This window comes from Corvus cornix, chromosome 20 (assembly GCF_000738735.6).
Source record: "Corvus cornix cornix isolate S_Up_H32 chromosome 20, ASM73873v5, whole genome shotgun sequence".
Classification (NCBI taxonomy): Eukaryota; Metazoa; Chordata; class Aves; order Passeriformes; family Corvidae; genus Corvus; species Corvus cornix.
The window spans coordinates 6,100,238-6,117,841 of record NC_046349.1 but is presented as its reverse complement, the minus strand read 5'-3'; the positions used below and the strand labels follow the sequence as shown (position 1 = coordinate 6,117,841).

At 53.7% G+C, this 17,604-nt stretch overlaps 1 protein-coding gene across 1 annotated transcript in view; it reads right to left on the bottom strand.

Moving 5' to 3' along the window:
* Positions 1–17,604, bottom strand: part of JPH2 (junctophilin 2) — a 31,782-nt gene extending 14,178 nt beyond the window's left edge. The window contains exons 1-2 of the mRNA XM_039563549.1: positions 16,861–17,604; positions 8,795–9,578 (exon numbers count right to left, since the gene is read on the bottom strand). Coding sequence (XP_039419483.1) covers positions 8,795–9,578; positions 16,861–17,239 — 1,163 coding nt within the window. The 5' untranslated portion in view covers positions 17,240–17,604. The remainder of the gene's footprint in view (positions 1–8,794; positions 9,579–16,860) is intronic.

Genomic DNA, 17,604 nt, shown 5'->3' with positions numbered 1-17,604 from the left:
TGCAAGGTGCGATCTAAATTGTGAAATAAGCATAAATCAACACAATTTTCCTCCTAAAGGAAACACCTCCATACTACCGAAGCAGAAATCCAAGAAGAGAAACCATCCTGACCTTGCAGAGCAGCTCATGAGATACCCCAGGCCTTTTCCTCTCAGTGCCAGCACTTACACAGAAGTGGTAGCACTTTGTACATGCTCAGGCTACTTGGCTGAATAAATCAGACCTTTTCTCCTTCCTTCCACAGAAAGGGCATGACCAGGCCATTCAGCCCAGAGAAAAGCATCCCTTTCTGTACAGTGCTTTAGGAGCACAGGCCTGGCAGAACTCCCTGCCACCTAACGAGCTCAGCCTTTATGATTACTTGGTGAATTTTTAAAATACTGAAATGTTATCCTTAGCCCCAAATAGCTCTGAGCCACTTGCATCTTTCACTGAGGGATACTTCCCCTTGGAACAGTTAAAGTGATATTAATCTTTCGGCAGACAGATCTGCAGCTGTCTTCAATAAGATCACAACCTACTCACCCCAGCCCTGCGTACGAGAGGATCTGCTCGATCTGTCTCCGGGAGCTGAATGGGACCGAGTGGCCAGCGGTCATCAAGGCCTGGCTGTGCCAGCCCACACAGGAGCCCATGGGCTGTGATGAGCCCCTGGGGCTGGCACAGCCCACAGCTGCTCTCTGTTTCCCCCACAGCCCCAGGATGCAGCCGGCAGCTGCCCAGAACTGGCTCCAAATGGAGCAGAGCAAGCCAGAGCCTGTCGGCTCAAAGGGCTGCTGGAACCAGGATGGCACCACGGCCCAGGGACACAGCACCGGCCTCAGACAAGCAGAACAGGCAGCTCCTGGCCCTTCAGGAGCCTGTCCTGCCAGCACAGTCAGGCTGGGAGCAGCTCATCAGAGCATCCACAGAGATATCTTAGGGGAGAAGGGGGATTTGCAGCTGCCAGCTGGACCCTTTCCTTCTCCCCCTGGTTTTCAGGGCCACTCTGCTGCTCTGGGTGCAGACTGAGTGGAGCCCGGAGAAGCAGGAGCAAGTCCCTCAGAGCAGCACAGCCTTGGGGCTATGCCCAAATACCAGTGATTTATTCCAGCTTCCAGGACACTATTACCAAAGGGGCTCAGCAAATGCCCTGGGGACCCTGATTTAATTAGGTACTACTGCAAGATGAAAGGAGCGGGTTATCCCACTGACAAGTACATCAAAACATCTTTATAGGACATATGCAATCAGGGTTCTTCAGCCTTTCCATCCCTGGTGTGCTCCTGCCTCTCTGCCTGCACCTGCACTGAGTGAGCAGGGGCTGCTCCCTGCCCTGCCCTTGGAATTCCCATTTCCAAGAAAGACAGGGATGCAGCAGACATTTGTTTTGAGGGAGCCTGCCTGACCCAGGATCTGCTGCCCAGCCCCAGGCTGTGCCAAACAGACAGCATCCATAAGTGGAGTGTGTTTTACCTGATTGCCTGATCCACCAGCACTAAAATGGGTCAGAAAGTCTGTGTTTTCACTCTAAGTTTGTTGGTTTTTTCAACCAAAAGTTTTAGCAACTTCTAAATCAAACGTTTTTCAGATTTCAGCAATCCAAACCAAAGGAGTGAGGAACTGCTGTATCTGTTTTGTGGGGATTTTTCCCCAGTCAAAAAAACCAAAAAACACAACAGAATTTTTTTAAGAAAATGAAGGCCTATTTCTTAAAATACTGCATTTGCCCCAAACCCCAACTACTTATCAAAATTTAAAGTAGGAGCCTTTCTCTCCCAGCCTTCTAAGTCTCTGGAGTTGATGTTCACAGTTCTGAGGTCCGAAAGAAGAGAGGGAGCTGGGAGCTGTGAGGGCACCCAGTCCACGTCCCACACTTCAGTGCCTACAGCTCCCATGCACCTGTAACCAAGGCTGCTGAGTGCACCCAGGCAGACGGGACACCCGGTCCCTGCCAGCCCTCACTGAACAATCATCAGGCTTTGCAGGAGAAAAATGAAAAAACTTGGACTGAGAAAGCCAAAGGGCTCTGGCTCAGCACCAGGACAAGCTGAAAAAAATGCCCCTCCTCCAGAAGGAGGGAAGGTTTCTGCATCGCAGGCTTTCTATTTAAATTGGACGTTTTACTCAAATATTATTTCTTTTTCAAGATAAGGCTATTTCACATTCCACGGAAATGATGATAACCTCTGAGCAAAGCATGATTGAATTTGATGATTTCAAAGCCCAGCTCCCTGCTGGCTGATTCCAAGCATTTGGATGGGAGTCAGAGCCTTCTTGTTCCATGCAGCAGCAGATCAACTGAATGAGACACTATGATTTTCCACAGTCATTTTTGCAGATGAAAGTCACACTTCATTTTTCCCTTTCTGTGTTTCTAAGCTGTAGAGATAAGGATTTCCCACAAGGTTGGAATGAACAGCCTATTAATTCCACTTTCCCTGCCTGGCTGGCTATCTGAATTGTACCCATCCCTAGGGCTGCCATCCTGCCATCCCATCTCTGCTGCTCTTGAGGGGATCCCTGCAAGCCATAGCCTTGCTTGCCTCAACCCTGATAACCCAGGAAGCCCTGGAGAAAGCTGTGTGCTGTCCAGCAGACACCTTCTCCTTGGAGCTACTGAACGTGTGTGTTCCCTCTTACCCTAATAAGGCATGAAAATGCCTGAGGAAATTCATGTGAGGTGGGTGGAAAACAGATAAAGCCGTGCACCCTCCTCCAGAGTCAGAGCACATCCCGTGTAAGGAGCATGGTGGGCCAAAAATGTGTCAGTGCTGGAACTGCAGCCAGCCTGGATGAGGCTGTTCCGGGAGAGGGCTGGAAGAAAGGGGTGAAGGCATCACACCATCCCTCACCCAGTGACACTGAATCCCTCCAGCCCACAGAGCCTCACACACAGCCCCCCTGTGTGGAGGGACACACGGTGGGGGTCCCACAGCTGGGGTGGGTGTCTGATCCTGGCTCTGGACCCCAGCACTGGGGCTTGCTGTCCCCATGGCCACACTGGATCAGGAACAGAGAAGACTTCATCCAAACCCTACAGCCCTTTCCCTGCATGGCTCCAGTGGATGAGTAGAATGAGGATCAGGCAGAGGTTTGAAAACAGCAATATTTCTGCAGAGCTGGAGACTGCTGTGCCACACAGAAAGTGGGAGAGTCCCAGCCCTGGGCTTCAGCTGGTGCAGAAATAGATGCCAGAAACTGGGTTTCTATTAACCAAGGGTGATGAAACAAGATTATCCTGTTTATAAACACACCGAGCTCTGTGAGAAGTGTCTTTACTGGGACAGCAGGACTGAGGAGCATCCCCTCAATGCTGTGTCCTGGCACTCAGCTATAGCAGGAGCTGTGTGGCTGCCCTTGTTTCTCCCTGTCCATGTGCACAGTGACTCTCTGAACCCTGCCCATGGAAGCACTGAGATGCAGATTTCCACTATGGGGGCTGTTGGGCAGCCAGAATTCCTGAAGCAGCCAGAATACCAGCCATCGAGGAGCTGTGCTCAGCTCAGGCCACTCCACTGCCTCCAGGTGTGGTTGTATCTTGCTAGGAGTGACCCTTCCACTGCATCCTGTGGGGAGCCCCCCTGCACCTCCATGAGCTTGTCTTTTAAGCCCCCTGAGTGATCAGGCTGTGACTCTCTGATCTTTGGTGTCTGATCACACAGCTGCAGAAATGCTGCTCCCAACTCCTGTGTCCCTCCCTGGCAACCAGCAGCCAATAACCCACCCAGCGCTGGGAAGAGCTCTGCCCATCTCCTGCCTGCTGCTGCCTCCTAATTACACACCCATCCATCACACACGGAGGTGTGGAGTCCTGGAGCAGAGAGATTGTGAGGCAGGGAGAGCAGAGGAGGATCAGTTGCTCCCTCCTGTTCTGGCAGGGACTGTCCTGAGCCACTGCTGCTGCTGCCCACTCTCGCAGGGTGGCCGTGAGCATCCTGCCCTCCTCCAGCTTTAGACCTAAAGGTCTGGGAATGTGCTGAACTCCTGAAGTGTCTAATGCCTCTGCCTCTGGCTAAAAGCACATTTTAAAAAAATCCTAAAGCTTTTCAGGGCAAACCCCAAGTCTGACTCAACAGACCTAAAATCCCAGGTCTGATATCTGGCGTCAGGGAAGCTGAGCTGTGCTATCAGCCCCAGGAGCGCCAAGGCCACCGTGGCCACCAGCCCAGCACTGCACTAGACATACACCACACCTCACCAAAGAGGTGCCTCGGGAAGTCATCCCTTTGGCTGCCCACTTTCCCCACCAGCAGCTTGAAGCCCCAAGAGCAGTGGGGACAAGGGCAGAGCTGTGCCAAATAAAGCACCTTCCGAGTGGGAGCACACAGCCGAGCCCCAGCGGCGTGGGCTGCCCCAGCCCCAGCTCTCAGCTGTCATACTCAGGCCGCACTGATAAAGCCCTGCTCTGCCTGCCCTTATTTAGTCAGGAGCCTCTGCTGACTCCAGCGATTTTGGGACGTCATTTGCACCACACACCCGCGTTCCCCAAGGAGACGCTCGCTGCTGCCCGGCCACGCAGCCTGGAAATGCTGAGCACAGGGAGACAGCGGCGACACTGCCGGGAATGCAGCCAGGCAGAAGAGGCTTGGAAAGTGATACAGGAGCTGTCAAGCGCTCTTGTTATTTGAAGTGAGAGCTAAGATGTGCCCCAAAGTCATGGGTACAGATAGAAAACCAACTTAGGCTTCAAAACAAGGCAAAAGCTCACACTGTGAACAATGCCCGTGGTGGTGGTGGGGAAGCCACACCTGTGTGACTCCTAGCACAGCCCAGGCTCACCACTGAATCAGGAATTAATGCCCCACACTTCAGAACACAGTCTAGAAATTCCTACAGATACCTACAGATATTACATTAGAACAAAAATAAATCCAAAATACATTCACTTGGAGTTGCACTCTCCAGGCATAAACCACACAGGGGCTACAGGGCCAGCACACAAGGACAAACTGGTGAAGCCCAGCAGCCATTATAGCCTCTAATATCTTGCTGCCCTATTGATCCCGTGACATCTGGCAGATATATCTGAGGTGTTACTGCCAGGACGTGCACCCGTCAAAGGACCTCAGAGCTTGGCCAGACTCGTGCCTTGCAGGACACATGGCCAAGTCCCTCCATTGACTTTGGTCCAAGTCACTGGGAAGCACAACCACGTGCAGAAGCAGACCACGTCAGACACTGCTGCAGTGGGACAGAGGTGGGATTTGCAGTGTTTACACTCATTTTGTCCTTAAAAAGCACCAGAGAGAAGGAAAACCCCTGTAAAAGCTGCCCAGTTACTGAGCACACGTTCCAAAAAAATCAAAGGTTCCCCCTGCAGACAGTCCTTCCCTTCCTCTTGTTTTATTTTATTTTATTTTCATCTGTTCTGAAGAGCTGAAAGCCAACCATTTTCATGCTTCTTCTCCCTGTATTCCACAGGACCATCCTCCCCATTTGACAGGCAGACACACGCTGCTCCTGAAGCACAAGGATCATCAAGTACCCCGGGTACAAAGCACTCTATTCTGTACCAGCCTGTGTGCCCATAAAACTGCAGGGCAGCTGTCCCCTCCTCACAGTCCTCCAGCCAGTTTGTCTACTTCAGCTCCAGGGAGGTGAAGCCCCAGCTGTGATCCCACATCCTCCCTGTGTTTCCCAGCCACGCCAACTTTTTTTCAAAGGAGTCCCCAGTCAGGATGGATGGTGGGAAAGGGGAGGTTGGAGGGATGTAGCAGGTGCCTTCACCTAGCACTGGAGGAACAGCCGTGTCCTAGCTCTGACAGGAGTCCCTTGGGATCACAGCAGGACAAGTCCTGGAGTACCAGCAGTACAGGGCAGAGATAATGAACACCGGACAGTGTGTCTTAAACCCACATACATCCGTGGCTACCCCTGGGCAGGGGTGAAGCCACATCCACCAGCTGCCACAGAGGCTGTGCCCCAAGGTGACTTTTTTCCCGAGCGAGAGCAGCCTGGGTGAGGATTCATACTCCAGCTTCCGTCAGCTCCATGCCTCTAGCTGATCTCCAGAGCTGTTGATAGGCACGCCCAGGGTTTTTTATCCAACATCCGAGCAGCACCAATGGGCTTTGCATGGGGTGAAGCTGGATGGGCTGCTCAGGACAGCATGGCCCCATGCCAAATGATTTTCACTGAAATAATGAGAAACAGAGCTATTCCCTCAGCTGACAGTGAGAAGATGTCCTCAGCTTCTTGCACAACTGGGAAAGCAGCTGCACTGCCAACCCAGGAGGATTCAGGAGGGAGCTGAGGAGGCCAGGGCAGCACTGCCAGGGCAGGAGAGGCAGTAGGACAGGCAGTAGCTGGCTCTGCCCACGGCCCTGGCTGGAACACCCAAAGTGAAACAGCAGGTGGGACAGGAGCTGTGAACCAGCCTGGTGCCTCAGACACCCTCAGAGCGGAGCATGGGACAGGGGAGGTTTGGTGACCACACTGACCATCGTCCCTGGCTGCTGCTGCTCTCAGCCCAAAGCTCACAGACAGGGCACCCCTCAGTGCTGCTGACAGCCTCCAGCCGTGCACCCCAGAGCCCAGCACGTGCCTGGGATTCCTGTGGCGCAACTGGCCGAGGCAGCTTCCAGTGCTTGGGCTTGTTTTCCTCGGAATTTCTATCCCTAAAGGGCCTTTTATGGTGCAAAAGGGAGAAATCTGGCCTGGCATTTCACCCCCAGACAGCAGAAGGCTGGATGTTAGGGCAGTTTAGTTCTGCAAGGGGCTCCCCCGAGTGCTACACGCAAATGAAGCTCAAACATCCATCACCCCAGCACAGGTGAGCAGGGGTAGCTGGGAATTTGCACAGCCCACCTGCTGTGTCCTGGTAATTAGTGCCTAGTAATCATCTTACATACAGATATGCCACATCTTCCCCCAGGAAAGGATGGGTGTAGCCTCAAAGGCATTTTTTTGGGTAAGGGGCACACTGCCATCTGAGGAGAAATGTAAAGGCTCCATCTAGAAAGCTCCACCTCACAGTTATGAGCTCCAGCAGTGCTAATGATAGTGCAGCCCTTCCATAAACTGTAATAATCCGTTTTCACAATCTGTCCGCAATTACTCTGCCCTGGGTGTGGAAACTGAGGCAAGGTTCAAGGCCAAAGCAAAAGGTGGTAGCAGAGCTGGGGTTTAAACTAAGGACCTTCTCCAGGAAAAATGATGTAGATTTACTCTCTACCCTAGATCTGAGGTGAAAGGAGGAGGGAGAAGAGAACGAGTCAGATTTACAAAAGGCATCAGGTAGAGAGAGTGGCTCTGCCCTGAGCAACACACACCAGGAATAAACACTGATGGGAACACTGAGCTAAAGTTTACAGGATGGGGAGCCTGAATTCCCCTTTCCCAGTGGGTCCAGCTCAGCTGGAAGCAGTGCCGCAGGAACAGGACTGGGGTTCCACACTGCCAGCAAGCACAGTGATCCCTTCCCTGCCCAGCAGCCACACCACTGCAGGGTCTGCTGGCTGAGGACTCTCTGGAGGAAACCAGCTTCCACTCTTACTTCCTCCAGCTCCAAGGTTTCCTTAATAGGAAATTATTCCCCGGCCGCACTGGGGAGGGATGCAGTCCCCGCCAGGGCAGCGGGTGCATTCCAGCCCCTGATTGAAAACACTGCAGAGCCGCTTTTGATCCAAAGTGTAAATAGTGTATAATAAAAAGAGATTCGTGTAAACCAGCCAAGCTCTCGGGGAGCAGCATTCGCAGCTCCAGCCTCCTTATTCACGCCGTGGCCACACGCTTTTCCCGGGCACAGCAAAGCTGGTGTCGGGCTGAGCCTGCCCTGCCAGGAGGATCCAGGGCCCCACACCACCCCAGCCTGTTATTTTTATCCTAGCTGGCCCTGCATGGAGCTTCACTTGCAATCCTGCTGGGTTTTCTCCACCCGTCCCTGAGGCAACTGGGTTTTGTTAAAAAACAATCAGTCATGCTCCCCACAAAAGCTTGGAGAAGAAATGGCTGCCAGGAGAGTAAAGCAGGGGTTTCTCCAAGAAGCAGAATGGGGTTCGGGAATAGGTGTCCTCATTTATTTCCCCCATCTACTTGATAATGAAGTAACTGATAATTAAACAGGAATTAAATGGAGTGAGACAGGACCGCCATGGAGTCACTGCCCAGCAGCTGAGCAAAGCCTGTGCAGGGTGAGGATTTCTTGGAGAGGCCAGGTGAAACCTCAAGGACTGTTACGACCACCTTTCCCCAAGAGGAGAAAAGTGAAGGCTCCAACCCTGCCTCCCAGATCTCTGTTGTCGGCAGGGTTGGCTCTGAGACTGGCAGGAATGCTTCAGGGGGAGCATGCTGCCAACACAGCTCAGACACAGGCAGGGACATGAGCTGGAGGAGGAGAATTTCCCCTGCCCTTTCCAGGCAGACTCTGAAGCCACTCTTATTTCCTCTCTCTTCCATCCCAGGAGGGACAGTGGAGCAATTACACTCAGCTGCTAAACTTGACAACCCTAATGCATCCCACAAACTCCCCACAGAGCCACGCCAGGGCCAAGCTGTGTTCTGCTGCAGCCCCAGTTTGTCTGGGACACACCTTGCTGCTCACGAGCCTGTTGGATTTACCACAATCAAACCCCACTGTTTCTCATGCTGCCCCAACAATGCCCAGCAGCTCTGACAGCCCAGCACAGCATCAGGATGCTCCCTGTCCTGCTGAGTGCCAGGGCTGGCAACAGTTCCTGCTGTCCAGCACCTCCCCTCTGGACCAGGGCTGCAGGGGGACAGGAGAGGGGATGAGAAAAAGGACAGCTCCTGAACACAAGGGATGGGGACCATCACCGCGGGAACCTGGGCACTGGAGCTCCAAGCACCCACCTGGATGCTGCAATCTCTGACTTCTGCCGGGCGATGGCCGCAGCCCTCTGAGCCCCCTCCACGCTCCTGTCCACCTTCTGCCGGATCTTGGCGCTCTTGAGGGGTATCACACGCTTCTTCATGCCCTTGACCAGGACATTGTGGCGGTACTTGCCCTCCTCCTTCTTGCCATCGGGCAGCGTGGTGCAGCCGTAGCCGTGCCGCAGGTTGTCCAGCCACTCGCCCTCGTACTTGAGCCCACTGGAGCGCTCGCTGACGCCGAAGCCAGCGCGCTTGTCGTTCTTCCACTCGCCCATGTAGGTCTCCGTGGTGGTGGCATCGATGTCGGACTCGAAGGGGGTGTATTCCTCGCCCTCGGCGCCCTCGCCCAGGCTGACAGTGGAGGTGGCGTCACTGGCAGCCGAGCTGATCCCACTCTCGCTCTTGAGGAAGCTGACACGGCTCTTCTGGCTGGCCAGGGATGACTTGGACTCGGACTTCTTCAGCTTCCCCAGCAAGGAGCCCCTGCGGAAGAGCCCCCCTTTCTTGGGCTTGCCGGCCTCGGCATCCGCGTAGAGGCTGAGGGCGAAGCCGCCGCGGGTGATGGTGGGCGAGAGGGGCAGGCTCTCGGGGTTGGCGGCGGGCGAGTCCTGCTGGGGCAGGGTGCCATTGCTGTGCTCGCTGCGCAGGGAGGACAGGGATGTGCGCAGCGGGGAGCGCACCACGGAGGCCATGCCGTAGGGCACGCTCTGCCGCACGCCGTAGCCGTGCCGCATGCCGTTGGTGAACTGGCCCTGGTACGTGCCTGCGGGAGACAAGAGGGGCAGGGTAAGAAAGCAGCTTGGTCCTGGGAGAGCAAAGGGAGGTGAGCTGTGGGGTTGCACTGACCCCAACCCCACTGGTGCTCACCCACATGTTAAAGCATCAGTGCCTAGGGAGCAGAGGACACCAGCCCAAGAGGCTCTGCTGGCAGGTGACAGCTCGCTGGAAAGGGACTGAGGCACCAGGGGACACTGGTGCAGACCCAAAGCCACTTACTGTATGGGATCTGGATTTGCATCCAGAGCAGGGAGTGGGAGGCAGCCCCGAGGGGCGGAGTTTGGGCTGTGCAGAGGGTGGCAGCAGCCCCAGCGGGCATCTGAGCTGCAGTGGCACATCTCTCCTTCGCTTGATGACAGTCCCTTTCAGCCTGTTCTGCAGTCTGCCACTTGCAGGCTGCCAGGACCATCTCTAGACCCCTGAGTCAGGATCCCACATGTCCATTGACTGCCCTGGTACCTGAAGCCACATCTCCTTGGTGCTGACATACGGCTTCTCTGAGTTCCCAAGATCAAGGCTTGTGCCACACTGCACAAAGAAAGAGATGGGCAAAAAAGGGAGGAGAGAAGCAGCTCTTTGTGGGGTTCCTTCAGCTCTGCCCCCAAAAGCATCACCCCACCACACTCCTCCAGACCCAGCTCAAGAGGGCAGACGATGATGGGAGACAAAGAGAGGATTGTGTTCACCGTGGCCAGGGCTGCACCTTGGGTACAGGACCCTGCTAAGGACCAGCAGGACTTTGGCAGTGACACCTTGAAGGACTGGGACACTGCTCCTCTCCAGACCCCCTGATCCCAAAGGTGAACACACTTGCAGGCTCCAGCAGAGTGGAGACCCCCACTCTGACTTTTCTCACCAGGATGTCAAGAGACTTAAATTAGCTGCATCAGAAGCCCCACAAGAAGAGCTCCTGGGAAGGGCAGGGGGCTGGTGGGGCAAGAGACAGCCTTCACCCATAACACCCACCATGCCAGCACAGGGAAGGTCAGAGCATTTCTGAGCCCTGTGGATTGGGATGGGATGGGATGGGATGAGCCTGGGATGAGCCATTTTCCCAGCCTGGCCCTTGTCAGTCTACAGATGCAGTTGCCTCAGAAACCAGCAAACCATCCAAAACAAGGCAGCATTCCACTCTGCTCCTGGCATTACAGGTCCTGGAATGGGCCATCCCACCCCAGACCAGCACCCTGTGGAAGAGATGCTGCCAGCAGCTCTCTCAGCTTGGGGCACAGGCAGAGGGTGATGGGGGAGCACAAATGCCTTTGGAAAGGCCACTCTATTCATTTACTCTCCCAGGTACTGCTTCATGTAAGCAAAGGGTCAGCTGTGCTGGGGGTATTTTCACTGACATCTGTCCTAAACCTGGTTTGCAAAAAGCAGTGACCTACCAGAAGACACATGATTTTGGGAGAGCAAGCACTCCCACGGTCCTGGGGAGGCTCAGCCAGGGCTGGGCTGAGATGGAAGGGGGTGACCCATCTTCAAGGCATTAATCTCCCCCCTCAGACACTATTACTGAGCCCAGGGATGACCCTGCTCCCCAAGGAGCAAATCCAGTTCCTTCTTTGGCGATTGTGGGAGTGCATATTTTACGGTCTCCCAGGCTACTTCTGCAGCATAATCTCTCCCCCCAAGCTTCAGGTTTCGTTGAAATCCTCTTTGGACCCGCCTGTGGAGTGTTAACTTACAGTGCTGAGGGCCAGGAAAGACAAGAAGTGCCCGAGTGAGCAGCAGCTGCTGCCCTGGGTGAGCTGCCCCCAAGCCAGCCCCTACTCACCCTGCAACACAGAGATTTTGGGGTCCCCATGAACAGTTGGTCTCCCCTACAAAAAAAGTAGGGATTCATGTAGTACAAAGTATCTGCAGACTGCAGCCAGCCATGGGGAGCCATTTGCCAGAACAAGGGGCCATTGCCCATTTTCTTGGCAGAGCTTGAAGCTCTGCGAGGGAAAAATAAGGAAAAGTAAGCATGGGTTTGGACACGAGCCTGGAGTCAAGGACCATCACTGGAGATCCCAGGCACTGGGGTGTGTTCCTCACCGTGCTCCCAAATCCCTGTCTGTGAAATGGTGATGAGTCTTCCAAGTGCAAACTGAAGTTCGAGAGACCCCCATAGTGCCCCATGTCCCTCCCTGGTGAGGTCAGTGCTCCATCCCACCCACCCAGCCAGCGGGAAGGGCTGACACACGATCAGGGTGACATTGGAGACCTTCTCCTCGGATGGGAACAACTTCACACGTATCAGGCTGCAGCTGATAATGCTGCCATGTTAATTCCCTGGAAAAGGAACTTTGGAAAAGTCTTGCAGGTTAAGGGGGTTCAGCCACTCCTCAGGGGTCAGACCAGAGCAGCTGCTGCACTCCAGCAAATCCCCAGCCCCCCTGTCCCCCTGAACAGCACCAGAGCCAGCTGGGTGGGAAAAGCCACATGGCACAGTGGGTCTCCAGGGAGCAGGGATGGGAGTGCCACCCTCAACACAGGGTTCAACACCAGCTCTGCAAGCTGGTCTCTGCTCCCTGATTTCAGCTGGTCCAGCACAAGCAACATCATCCCTGTGACCAGAGGTGCCAACCTTGCCTGGATGAACAGAGGGCACTGACACAGTGCTGCCCACGGCTGCTCAGCCAAGGCGGGGGTGAGCAGGCACTGCCATGTCCATGTCATGCTGCCATTCCCTGCCTGGCTGAGGCTTCGTGCCAGGGCAGGGCCATAAACCACCCCTGGAGCGGAGCCAGAGGCTGCGGGGAGCGGCTGGAGGCGCCGGCGGCCGTGCGTCAGGGCACGCAAGGTTTGAGCAGAGCCAAGCCCTGCCTCACCAACACGGCCCAGTGCAGTAAGCTCAGGAAAAAATGGGGCTGTGCAAAATCTCTCTGCAGCAGGGCTGCACGTCCCCGAGCCACCACCACACCCCAATACCAAAACAGCCTGGAAAAGGGGAAAGGGGGGACGGGCAGCGCACAGAGCTGTCAGCCAGGCTGCCACGAGCTCACACGCATCTGAGGTTCTGCAAAAAATAATTAAAAAGCAATGGATGTGGAACAAATAAATCTCTGTTCAGGATGAAAATGGGACAGAGCCCACTTCCCAGCCTCCCCAGCCCTGGTGATTCATCAGGGCAGTGAGACAGAGTCACATCATCCCATTGGGGTGTGGTTACTGTGGGACAGGACCTCAATAATCCTTTACTGGCTGCATTTTTACTTGTCCTAATGACAAAAACCACTGGTTCCTCTGCAGCCCCCAGGAATACAATTCGTCACCTCTGCACAGCCCCAACAAGGGGATGCTGCCAGGATAACTTCATAGGACAGGAAGGATTAAATTGTAGGTTTGATGGAAATTACATCCATGCAGCCTTTACCTCCAAACACTCCAAAGGAGTGGGAGCACCCTCTGCTTCACCCTGGCAGCAGGATGGGATGGTGCATGCCTGCATCAAATGCAAATGCTTCAGCTCCCAGTGCCCTCCAGCCTGGCAGCAAGATCCCATCCCCAGCAGTGACACACTTCCCCTTCCCAGCCTGTCTCAAGGCTCCCATATAATTAGTGATGAATGTAAATAATACAAACAACTATGTAAATAATGCACACAGCTCAAATCGGATCCCTGCCCTACAGTCCCCTGCTGTCACCCAGATACTGCGATGACAGGCGGGTTAGAACTCAGTGTAAGTGGCCAGGGACATTTAAACAATGCACAGCACCATGTGCAGGACAGGCCAGCAAAAACTGAGTGCTGCTTTTTGGTGCCAGCAGTACTGTCTGGTGGGTCCTGCTGGAAAAGAAAGGCAAAGAAAACCACATAGAGAGGTAAAAAAGTTCACTGTATTAATTCACGGGTCACACTAAGCCAGGCAGGAGCTTTGGCACAGAGGCAGCAGACAAAAACCAGCACCATCGTGGCTCTCCCGGGCTCCTTTCCTCCTTTCCCAGCCACAATCCCATGGATGGTGCTCCTTCTGTCCCAGTCCAGGCCCCTTTCCACTGTGCTTGCCCTGCCACAGGGAGGAGTTGTGCTGCTCCATATCACTCATTTCATCTCCCCAGTAAAGCACTTCTGCATTTCTTTTCCCCTCTTCTGTGGTCTTGTGATCACTGACTGGTCTAATTGTTTCCCCGTGGTTAATTGACACTACTGTTTTCCTTAGCACCCTAAAGAACAAATTGCAGCATCAAAAATAAGTTGGGTTTAGCCTGCTGTGATTGCAAGTGAGGTTTTTTCCCCCCATATAGATACATACAAGCAGTTATTTGTACAGCAAAGACAGGCTTTGGGGTGGATCATGGGTATGCAGCACAATTCACCATTAGCAGTGAGATTTTTTATCTGCAGTAAGACTTGACTCAGTGTTTTGACTCACAGTCAAATGTACAAAACATCCAAAAAATGAGGCCTTCCTTACAGCATGGACAAAACTCACCAGGCAAAGCCAAATAACTACATCTTTACTCATGTCTTATGTTGCAGAACAATGAGCTCCTTCATACTACACCTTCCACAACCCCACTCACTGTCTGCTTCAGCCAAGGCATTCTGCCCCTGTAAGGGCTCTGAGCTCTTCCCTGGTGACAGCAGCACACACAGGTACATCCAGCTCGGATGCCCAAAGAAATATATCAGAATGTCACTGTATCTGCCCAGCCATACCAGGGGCTCTGATCCCCTTGGCTGATTTCAATCCATGTTACAGAAGGCTCCTTAAAGCCATCAAGTTTTTCATAGCTTTCACAAAAATAGGCTTTTGGTAGTGGGGAGAGAGTGAATAACCCACACAGTGCCTAGGCGGAACTGTACCATGACCCTGGTTCTTATTAGACACCAAAAATCTACATGGGATTTCAAAAAGCTTCACTCCAGATTTGGGCTTTTTTTAGCCACCAATCTTGGCCAGACACAAGATTCAAACACAGACAACCCTATAAGTGTATTTTAAAATGTGAATTTTTATGTATGTCTATATATATATGCATATATAAAAAGTTAAAGTCTATTTTAAAACATCAGAATCAGCTACATTTCCCCGAAATCTGCAAGCAGCCCAACCATGACCTAAAGTTTCTGACGACCTGGCAAGAGCTGCACATTCCCAGAACCCTTTTCCTCGTGTGGCTGGCTTCCAAGGGACTTGGGAATCGTGTCCCCTACTCAAGGGACGGCAGATATCCAAAGCTTTTCCAGATGTTTATCTTGGCAACCTCAAATTCAAACATTAACAGGTCCCATTAGCAGTCTGGCCACATCTGGATCTTGCAGGTGGTTACTGTGTGCAGGTGAGGAGACAAAAGAGGGAAAGGTCCTGCAGGTCAGTGAGACCATTCCACCCCTGTCCTACAGGTGGGAAGCTGGATGGTGATCCCCGGCTTTGGCTGCAGTTTTCTACATGTTCCTGTGCCATCAGAGAGGCTCATGCACTGAATGAACAGCTCACATCAGCCAGGGTATGATGACCCAGCACACGGAGCAGCCGCTGGGCACCCCAGTACAACCCTCGTGAGCCTCGTGGGGCTGAGCTCAGTGTTTTGGCAGGGCACATCTTCATGGATCAGGGCTAAACTGCCAGCCTCGAGTGGCACCAAGGATCATGCAGCTGGCACGTTCTTGGGTGTGGGACAACACCCCGGGGAGTGCTGTGCTGACAGAAGCAGGATATTCTATATCCTTACAGGAGAAAGCACTGGCTCATCTTTCCCGCTCTTCTGCCCCAAGCTTTCAGTCTAATATCTAATCAAACCCGTATGTCAAATCTTAACAACCAAAATTCTCCCCCAGAACATTAACTGGAATGCCAGAAGCCCTTCACCCTTAGAAGGATTTGCGTTTTAGGAAGCAGCAAGGAAGCAACTGTGCAAGTTCAAAGGAGACCTTGACATCTCCAGAATGAAATTCCCCACGGCAGCCATTGCTGACAGTTACTTGCTTGCTGCTCTTCACTCATCAGAGCACATCTTCCATGTCAACTACACATCTTCTGGCCTCACGTGAAGGTTCTGTGCACCGAACTGGCCACGCAACCTCCACCTGTTAAACCATTCCACAGCCACAGGACAGAGAGGGGAGAAAATTTAAGGAGCTGGAGGGAGGGATGTGTCAGTTCGTATCTGTACCTCCAACATCCAAGGGCACAAGGAAAATGGGTCAACTTCAAGACTCTATTCCCAGGCTTAAAGTCAGCCACAAACCCACACAACTCATTGAGAAATACTTAAGAAAAACATAGCCCTGAAAGCCAGTCTTGAATGAGTCCATTTTTCTAATGCCTATAAATGTGATGCTTTTCATTCTGAAGGTTTATATTATTATGGGTATTTTGCTTTATAAACTAACTCCAGTGCCTGTCCTAGATAAATATAGATGCAATTTTGATCTGTATTTTGAAGGGTATTTCTTTCAAATCACCCTCTCTATTTAGCTATCCTAAATGTGGCAGCCCGGAACATTACCGTGCTACAGAGCTACAAAATTACTTGCACAGAAATTCTTGCAATGTTTCTAACCCCAGAATTGCCACTAATGCAAGAACACAATTAGACCAAACATTTACAGAGCACAACAAATATCTGACTACGTGGTGCAGCTGTATAGTAGCAAGGGTTGAAAGCTTCCAAATAACTGAAGGGATTTATTTTGGGGAAAGGCGTGTGACTACATATTCTAAACAGCTCAGATAGACTCAAAACTCTTTGGCAAAGCAGATGTGCAGGCAGCCCATCAGAGGCGTGCAGGCAGTGTTTGATGCATAGGGAAAGCATGCTGTGATGCTGTGGGTGGCTTATATCTGACATGAGGACATTCACAGCTCGCTGCCTGGTGGGTGAGTGCATGGCTCGCTGCGGTAATGCACCAGCTGGGACTTTGTGGGCTGGTTCAGCCAGAAGCTGCAATAACCACTCCCCATGGAACCAGGAGTCAAAGACCACACAAAATCAAGTTGCTTAGTGTTAACTACCAATACAGGCACTTAAGAGCAGCTTGGGGCAATGCTCCTGCTGCTCCTCCCTCGTGTCCGCAGACAGTGAGCCACGCGTGCTGCATCCAACTGGGAAAATCCGGGCACACACACTTTGACGAGATGGCTGCACCCCAAGCTCCCCTTCTTGACTGAAGCACCCCATTGGCTCACTGTAGGACACTGTGCCTGTCTAGAGCTCACTAGTGGGGACAGGGCCAGGTCACCTCTTCAGCAGGGACAAAACATGAAACCTCTGTTGTCACAGGCTGGGTATGACGCTGTTCATCCCCCTCCCATTCCCTCTGGAGCCACCCTTACCTCCGTCAGCGTAGGTCTCGGTGCCATAGCCATCCTGCAGGCCATTGTTCCATGTACCCTCGTACTTGGCTCCGCTGCTCATGCTCTGCCTCGCGCCATACCGTCCCTTAAAGCCATGGGTCCACTCGCCTCTGTAAACCCACCGTCCTTTGGTCTCGATTCCCAGGCCGTGCCTCTTGCCTTGGGACCAGTAGCCTTCGTAGGTGTTGCCACTGGGCCACGTGTATATGCCCACGACCTCGAAGCCGTAATTCCAGGAGCCTGAGTACTCCCCCTGGCCCTTGGGCCCGGTGCAGATGCCATGCCCGTGGGCTTTGCCCCCCTCCCAGCCCCCGCAGTAGGCGCCTCCATCATCGAAATCAAACCTGCCGCCGCTCATGGTGCCCTCCGGTGCCCCTCAGCCGGGCAGCGTTCCCAGGGGCAGCGCTCCGGGGCTCCCGCATCCCCGGAGGGAACGGGCTGGGCGCCGGGAGCGGCCGCTCCTGCCTCGCCCGGCCCGGCCCGGCCGAGGGGCTGGGGCACGGGAGGAGAGAGAAATTGGAAGAGAGGGAGGGGAGAGGGGCGGGCCGAGCCCCAGCCCCCCCGTAGGGGCAGCCGCTCCGCGCCGGTACCTGCCCCGCGGGCACGGGCATGGGCCGCCCGGGGAGCCGCCCCCGCGGCAGAGGGAGGGATGGGGGTCCCGGTCCCCGCGGCGGAGAAGGGATGGGGTCCCGAGCCGGCCGCTCTCCCCCGCCCGGCCGCCGC